General features: G+C 35.1%; 1 protein-coding gene across 1 annotated transcript; it reads right to left on the bottom strand.

The window, feature by feature from the left end:
- Positions 1 to 2273: 2273 nt before the first annotated feature.
- On the bottom strand, positions 2274 to 7463 carry LOC107773434 (calmodulin-binding protein 60 A-like). The gene is made up of 7 exons (XM_075256033.1): positions 7132 to 7463; positions 6818 to 6884; positions 5129 to 5175; positions 4578 to 5020; positions 3888 to 4048; positions 2840 to 3049; positions 2274 to 2698 (listed from the first exon to the last, which is right to left on the bottom strand). Exons 1-7 carry the CDS (start codon positions 7215 to 7217, stop codon positions 2360 to 2362), a joined length of 1353 nt encoding a protein of 450 aa, XP_075112134.1. The 5' UTR covers positions 7218 to 7463; the 3' UTR covers positions 2274 to 2359.
- Between the last annotated feature and the right edge of the window lie 1863 nt (positions 7464 to 9326).

Here is a 9326-nt window from a genome sequence, read left to right as displayed (position 1 = left end):
ATCCGAATCCGAATCCGAATCCGAGCCGAGCCGAGCGACGACGACGACGACGGCGCGAGGCTTGCCTTCTTATTAGCTCTTTAAGAGCTAAAAGATGAGCTTCTCTATATAAACATCAAGACTTTCTTTCTTTCTACCAATGAGGGACAAAGTGCATTAGTGAACTCATTCAAAATTTCACTTCCCTCCATTTCTTTCCCACCATTTTCCATTCACCCTTCTTTTGTTATTAAACAAAATCCAACAGAAATAAGAGAGCACATATTGGCTACATGGATTTATGGCTGTCTAACAGGACGGGACGGGACGGGATGACATTTAAGCGGGATGGAGGCGGGACGGGACGAAACGGGACGGGACAAACGGGACGAAACGTTCGTCCCATCCCGTCCCGCTAACAAACGGGATGGGACGGGATGGGACGGGACGGGTTCATGGGCCTTAAGTGTATTTTTTTAAAAAAAACAAAACGTCTAGTTTTTTGAAATTTACTATGTTTTTAAAGTTTGCAACGGCTAGATTTTTGACTTATTTAATAAACTTAAATGTTACTATGTTAAAATGAATATTAGAAAACTAAGTAAAGAATTATAAAATATTAAAACAAAAGACTTGTAATGAAATATTCTAGTAATTATAAATTTATAATAGAGTTATAATTTATTTAATATAATTTCAAAGTATTAACTATTAAGTAACTAAGACAATTCATAAATAAAATTCAACGCTTAGAGCCTTTTATTTTATTAATAGAACTTTCAAATCTCAAATACAAATATAATTCTTTTGAAGAGCACCTAATCTACGCAGCCACCTTCTAGGAAGAGTTCTGTTTGAACTAGGCCTCTTAGTAGCCAATTACAAATTATCATACTAATATTTGTGAGCTCCTATATAGCTTCTTTGTAACTTATTAATAATATCTCTCGGACATTCTGCTGGAATTGGCAATGTTGATTGATGTTCCATGAGCTCCATGTCGTCATCGCTCCCAGTGGTTAGTATCTCATTGTATTCTTCTTCTTCTTCCCTAGTGGTTAATTTTTCAAAATCAAGATTTCTTCTTTCTGCATTAATCCAATCTCTGAATAATACAGAAATCTCTAGACTGTCCTCCGCTAATGAATGTCTATGATCTCCAATTTAAAATCTTGCCGCGCTAAAAGCACTCTCCGACATGAACATCATAAAATGTGGGAGGTTGGGAAAATGAAGTTTCATCAACATGAGTCATTTCATCAATATGCTTTCTAATTCTAGGTCTAGGAGAAGTGTTAGGATTAGGATTACTACTACTTTCACCTTTACTATGTTTTTACTGCTTTTTAAAAAAATACCAAATACATTTTTAGGTGCCATAATTTAAATACGAAATTAAATTAAAAAAGCTAACACAAATATTAAACACACAAATGAAATACGAAAATATAACACGTAAAGTAAACACAAAAATTAAGCACTAAAATGATACGCAAAAATTATATATTAAAATTAGGAGATGGAACGAGTGCACCGTGATTGAATATTGAAACTTGAAGAAATTGCCCAAAATATTGCTCCAAATACTTGACGAATTAATTTGAAGCTTGAAAGTTGCTCCAAAAAATTTGCCCAAATACTTGAAAGTTGAAACTTGAAAGTTATCAGTTGATAGTTGATAGTTGATAGTAACAAAATTGAGAAAATAATATAGAATATAGATAGAATATTAGAATGTAAGAGATTTGAGAGAGAAGATTGATTTTTTGTGGGAAAAAATGAAAAAGAATGGAGGTATTTATAGTAGAAAATAGGGCCAAAGTGTAATTTCATAAACTTAGGGGTTATATTAAAAGTTGGGGGGGGGGGGGTTAGGGGGTGTTTCGGGGGGGGGGGGGTTAGGGGTTGTTTGGACTGTTGGCAACGGCTATTTTTGTAATTTAAGCCGTTGCCCAACGGCTATTTTTTTTTTTTAAAAAAACTGGCGGGACGGGACGGGACGAAACGGGACGGGACAAACGGGACGAAATAGTCGTCCCGTTTAACATTGGCCCATCCCATTTAACTTGAAGCGGGACGGGACCGGGACGGGACGTCCCGTTGGACAGCCATACATGGATTTAAACTAATACCTTCCGTGTAGTAACAAAACATAGTTGAAATTATACACCATATAATTAATTTTTAATACAACATAACCAAACATCCAACAATAACTAATACCTATAATACAATCTACGTATTGTGATTAGACATTACAATCTATTATGCAATACTAATCTCTACATACTAGCTTTTAAACAAATCATCCTTAAATAATTCTCATTATTTTGGCTTCTATATTACAAGCTACTAACAGATTAACCAATGAAACAATGATCTAATAATAATCCCAGATGCTTTCAGGAAGAGGATGGTAATTTAAATAGTCATACATAAACGGATCTGGCACTTCAATGGTAAGAGATGGTGAGCTATTAATTTGGTTTTTGGAGTCATAATTATTTATAATACTTGTGCTGGGAACATCATAAGCATTAGGCACTGGTTGCTGCTGTGTGTCAGTGGGACAATAAGCCTCAAAAGAGAATCCATTAGCGCCATCAACAACAGCAATTGGTGAAGTGGAAGAGCAAAGCATTTTAAAAGTATCATCATCCAAAAGCTTGATGTTTTGGCCATTTTGAAACGCTGTTTTTACCAGCTCCATAGCATAAGCCTATCAACAGATCATAAAGTAGGGAGAGAAATTTAAAAAAAAAAAAAGGTTAGATATTACTCCTCTTGACAAGCAACACATGCTCATGGAAGCAATTAACAGCGAAAAGGAAAATGAAAAAAAAGAAGTTAAAAATAGAACCTTTTGAGTTCCAGAGAGATTCTCGACTGACACCAAGTGGCCATCTTGGTAAACTCCAATCACTTCTCCCACATCAGTAAATACCACTGATTTCACATTTTGCTGGGAATTATGGACAGAAGGATACACGTATCTTTTCAAGTCAAGTTTACTCTTTGCCGTATTAACTGCCGCATCCAATTTCTTGGCGTGCATACCCCTGCCAAGGATCTTTTGATATGCAAATATTTTAAGTATCACTTAACAGTCGACACATAAAGAAAAAAAAAGTGAAATATATAGTTTAAACAGAGAGATTATGTTCTAATACAACCATCATAATGGCCTTAAAACAATGGCAATAGAAAGACAAAAATTTTAAAAAAAGAAAGAAAGAAGAAGCAGGAAGTATCATAACTGGTAAGTTAAAAAGATTTAACCTATGACTAAACACACAAAGAAAAATTAACCTACCAGCAGATGAAACGAAGCAAGTGTAACTTTCATATCCGGTCAGAATTATTTCATTGGGTTCAATCCATAGACGCTACAGCTTGAACCGCGCGCCTCGCCAAGAGACGGTAAGTGCGGAAAAATTAGGGAGCTAAGATATAATTTGCCTCCTCTCCTTTACAATATATGTTTAACTACTTCAGCAACTACGTACTGATCCACTTACCTGGACGGGGTCAATGGATGATCAATAAAGCCTAGGCCTCCATTGCATTTTGGAGGGGTGTTTGACTAAGGTCGGCCCAAATTGTTGAATCTACATCATAATTTGTGGCAACGGAGACTAATATATGTGTGGCCCCTTATAATTAAATAAATAAATAAATAAATACGTACCGGTCCAGTTACTTTTACCGTTCACATTAGTTATGGATAGAATCGGCAACGGTACTATCAGGAAAGTTTGCGTTTGATGAACCTTCATCAAAAAGAGATATATGGAAAGAGGCAGGTTGATCATGTCAAATTTTAATCTATAGTAAGCCGTAAAATTATATTTATGGAAAGAGTAGTTTAATTTCGTGGTTGAAGTGATAGCAAGGGAATAAATTCTTACACTGAGTAGCTTTTCATGGCTCAAAAAGTATTGAGTTAAGAAGTCCCTGACAGTCTTAATGTTTTCCTTCATCAAACGGGTGTGGAAAGGACCGCCTTTGCCAATTGTTTGCATTTTCCATACTTCATATTCAAGAGTTAGGGGCTTCTGGCTTTTGCTCACTGCAAAATTGAAGCCATAGTTATACATGTAACAATATATTCTCTACATGTAACATGTAGCAACCAAACCTATGACATGTATTGTCCATTTTAATTAATCCAACAAATATCACAAATTCATCAAACCCAAAAGCGTGCAGGTGAACTTGTGACCTGTCTAATTAATATAGAATCTCATTTTTTCTCTCTTTAGATTTGCCTTATTTAGGTATTATATATATATATATATATATATATATATATATATATATATATATATATATATATATATATATGCTTGTCCAATGTCCTTTTCTCATTAGCTCGCCCTCCAATGGGGCCATTGATCATAAAAAATCTGAACCCCATGACCCACTTAGACAAACAATAATTGATACACAAATTCATTACAGGACTTATTAAACATATGTAATTACCTAGCAGGCTAGCATATTGGCATCCAAATTAAGCTCAATGAAATAAAATCAGGGAAATCTTAAAGGAAAAACAAACCAATAATATGATTGAAAAGGAATTAATAAATACGTACTAGACCGACGATCCTTCACAAAGAATGGTTGTGTGACTGCTTGCGTAATTCTTGTTCCATTGTAAGGATACACAGCTCTTGCACCTAGTCTCAACTCACGTTTTCTCATAGGCACTCTGGTATGTTTGAATGAAATATGACTTACAGAAACACTTCCATCTTTCAAGGTGACATGAGGATCTCCCCGTATCAGCGATTTGTCACCACTACAACTTGTAAAATCTTTCTCAAGGACTACTATTTCCACTTTTGCTGATGATTCAGGCCCAGAATTGATGATATTCTGAGTACGGGGATCGATTAGATGTAGATTTAAGGTGCTGCCCTCTTCACCTATGGGGATTCCAGTAAAAATTGGACTGTTTATGTTGTTTGAAAACTTTAATTCTAAACTTCGTGATTCATACGACTGATCAGAAGGATTTAAGTTTTCCCGCGCTTTCCTGAATAAGATGTACAAGTCTCAATATCATACGGATAGATATAAAAAATAAAATAAGTAAAGGTACAGTAAATAACTATGAAATATAAAAAGAGACGCTTATCATTGCCTTGGTCCGATTGACATCTCTACGGGTCCCGATTCAACTCCTGCAGCCTGTAGTTGCACAAAGAACTTAATTAGATGACCATCGTAAAAGTCTTTATGTCAAGAGTTTAATTTCACTATATAGACGGTGTATATAAAGGAATATTTAAATTATTAGATTTTTTAAAAGATAAATTACAAATAATCGTTCATAAAAATGAAATTGGCAACATAATAATTACATGCTATAATAGGTTAAACTACAATATGTTTAGGTTAAACTACAATATGTTACTGTAAAACATCTTATATTATTAGTGTAGATAATTAGTTATTTCCTTATATCAAATAATCTAGGGCACAGCGTCCTAATTAAAATTAATTTTCAACATCTCGAAATGAAGAGAAGCCATAAAATCAAAGATTAGTAAATCAGATGACCATCCACACAAGAGAGAGATTAACATTAGAAACTACTGATCCGACGGAGTAAACCAAATTTAAGAAGGTTAAAAAGGAGTAAAAGAACCAATTTGTAGTTTTGTACACATTAGGTAAATTATGTCGTGGAAGTTCCCGTAGTTAACAATTCGAAGGTCACTCTCTGAGCCATTAGGGCACTATTAGCTGAAATAAACGTGAGCATTTTGGGATGAAGCATTAATAGTATCCCTTGTAACTTTGGTTGAGGTTGAAATAAAAGATCTAAGTAGTTGCTGTAAAAGAAGTCATTACCAATTAAACGACCTCTGACCCAAAAAAAGAAAAAGAAAAGAAAGATTCCTGGTCAAAGATTTTTCAGCATAACAACAAGTTGCAGTAAAGGAACAACACATTACTTTGACTTTGTGTGGAATTTGCTCTAAATTCTACTTACTTTCTAAAATCTCTACTTAATTCTCTCCTTTTAGCTCCCATTAGTTGCTTATTTGTTAGAGGGAAGCGAGAGATAGATTATAGTATTAGTTCTCTCTTAAAAAATGAAATTTAAAGATTCCGAAACTGAATTAAAAATCTTATTAATCTCAATATAAATTCTCAACATGTAAATACTATCATCTATAAGAGAAAATCTGAATCAAAGTACAATATTTTTTTCAAAAGAAACAAAACATTGACAAATTTATTTTTGACCGCAGGAAAAGAAAAAGAAAATGCCCCCGAGGAAAAAGCTTTGGCTGTCCTTTCCCCCAGACAATCCATAATTGATAGGACAAACCGATCCAGGAAAGGACAGCGAAAGCTTTTTCCATTTAGTAAATTATTTAAAATGTTACTCGATTTAGTATATACGTTTAAAATGTTGATTTTCTACCTATAAGCTTTTGTTTTTCACATTAATCACAAGGGTTGTTAGGTTCCTAAGATCCTATGCTCCCTTCTTGACAACTGATCAATCAATAACCACCCAACTACAATCTAACAATCCTAACCCAAAATTAATATATAGTAATATACTAAAAGAAAGAGAAAATACTGTGTGAAAAGGCACCTTAAAAAGTTCAGGAAATTATAAACCATATTTTAATTTGTATCAACCTAAGGCACAAATAAAATAAAAAAAATTAGCTGGCGTATATATAAAACAAGGATTTAAGTTCAAAAGTAACATGTACGTAGTTATCTAACAAGTAACATATGATTATATAAATTTACACTCAGTAAAGAAACCATATAATATACTACTCATATAATTAGTGATGGTACTCACAGCTGGATCAACGCATAGCCCCCTCATTGACTTTAGTAAACGCACGACTCGCACAGCCATAATAGACCTGTTCAAAGTCCAAAAATGAAGTATAATTAGAAGAGTAATTAAGCAGAAATGGACGAATGAAATAATGATCAGTTTCTACTCTATACAGTTAATCCAGAGAAGACGCGTGCTTCAGATTAAATAATTGACAACCCTATGAGATTTCTGAAAAATAGATAAAACCAAAAAAAAAAAAAAAATGAAAAGCAAAGTTAATAAGCAAAAAGACCCAGAGAGAAAGAGAGTATATATGAAAGGTCACACACTTTCTTAGTTTGTGGAGTTTTCTCTTCCTATGAAATGAAGCCCAGATAGGAACAGAAAAACTACGAGAATTTTCTCCAAGATCCATAGCGCATGTGTTTTTCTAAAACTGTATATGTTTTTTTGTTCTTTCTAAAACTGTAAGATGTAAGAACCCTAAAATAGAGAGTAGTTTTGGTAGTGTATTTTTACAACTTGTAGTACTAATTAAAGAGAGGGCTAGGCGGCTAGCTATTTATAGTGAGAAATTTTACTTAATGTGTGTTCAGGAATTTTCCTCCTTTTGTTGAAGTTTGGCAAAATGCCAAAGTCCCACATTGGTTGGGAGTTAAGTTTGGGGGGGATTTTTCCCCTATAAAAGAAGGCCTAATATTTAGGATTGAAACACACCTCTCATTTGCCTTCTCATCTGTTTAAGGCATTTGTATCTTCTCTCTTTAGTATTATTTCACTTGTATTTTTGGAGTGGAATAAAATATTGGTTGTGTCCGAGGAGTAGGCAAAATTAGCCGAACCTCGTAAATTCTGGTGTTCCCTTTATTATTGCTTTATTGTCTTATTTATTATTTGGTGGCTGTCATAATTTTTGGTATAGTAGTTGTGACTTATTCACACTCTATACATTTGGCTTCCGCAACAATTGGTATCAGAGCCAAGGTACTGTCTAAGTATGCTCTGTGGTTGCAGCATAGTCTGATCTTCCACATCAGAAAAGATTTATCTTGGTAACTGAGTCAAGGTTCTGTCTGAGTATGCTCTGTAGTTGCAGCTTAGTCTGATCTTCTACATCAGAAAGGAAATAATCTTGATTTGTGTCGTCAGCTATTAAATAATATTTGTGTCAAATATGGGGGACAATAAACAAGAAGAATCTACATCAAGTGTCAACAATACGTCATCATTGGCATCTTCGCTTATGACAAGAATTGTGTCAAATGCGAAATTTGCGGTAGAAATTTTTGACGGGTCCGGACATTTTGGGATGTGGCAAGGCGAGGTTCTAGATGTCCTTTTTCAACAAGGGCTAGATCTGGCCATTGAAGAAAAGAAACCAGATGTTATTGGAGAAGAAGATTGGAGAATTATCAACCGTGTTGCTTGCGGTACCATTCGATCCTACCTTGCTAGAGAGCAGAAATATCCATACACAAAAGAAACTTCTGCAAGTAAATTATGGAAAGCACTGGAGGATAAATTTTTGAAGAAAAACAGTCAAAATAAATTGTACATGAAGAAGAGACTGTTTCACTTCACCTATGTTCCTGGTACCACGATGAATGAACATATCACCAGTTTCAATAAGTTGGTCACAGATTTGCAAAATATGGATACAACTTATGATGATGGTGACTTGGCCTTAATGTTGTTGGCGTCACTTCCTGATGAGTACGAGCACCTTGAAACTACTCTACTCCATGGAAATGACGAAATTTCTCTCAGAGAAGTTTGTTCAGCTTTGTACAGCTATGAACAAAGAAAGCGAGAAAAACAGAAGGGCGGAGAAGGAGAAGCACTGTTTGTGAGGGGTCGTCCTCAAAATCAAACGAGGACAAAGAAGGGAAGATCCAAGTCAAGATCCAGACCCAGTAAAGATGAATGTGCCTTTTGTCGAGAAAAAGGGCACTGGAAGAAAGACTGTCCGAAGTTGAAGAATAAGGCCAAACATAACAATGGAAAGGCTATTATGGATTCAAATGTAGCTGATTGTGATGATTCAGACTTCTCATTAGTTACAACAGAGTCATCAACATCATCAGACATATGGTTGATGGACTCGGCTTGTAGCTATCATATGTGTCCCAACAGGGACTGGTTCGTGGAATTTCAAGAAAGAGAATATGGAGTCATCCACACAGCGGATAACAGCCCTCTTACCTCATATGGCATTGGTTCAATACGATTAAGGAACCATGATCGAATGATCAGAACATTGATAGATGTTCGATATGTACCTGATTTGAAGAAGAATCTCATCTCTGTGGGAGCCCTAGAATCAAAAGGGTTCAAAATCATTGCAGAAAATGGAGTGATGAGAGTATGCTCCGGTGCACTAGTGGTAATGAAGGCTAATCGGAAGAATAATAATATGTACCGCTATCGTGGAAGTACAGTTATTGGGACAACGACAGTAACATCCAGTGACGACAAAGAGGCAGAAGCAACCAAGCTATGACACATGCGCTTGGGACATGCTGGA

Source organism: Nicotiana tabacum, chromosome 6 (genome assembly GCF_000715075.1).
Source record: "Nicotiana tabacum cultivar K326 chromosome 6, ASM71507v2, whole genome shotgun sequence".
Classification (NCBI taxonomy): domain Eukaryota; kingdom Viridiplantae; phylum Streptophyta; class Magnoliopsida; order Solanales; family Solanaceae; genus Nicotiana; species Nicotiana tabacum.
The sequence above is the reverse complement of the archived record's forward strand: the minus strand, read 5'-3'. Positions and strand labels throughout refer to the sequence as shown.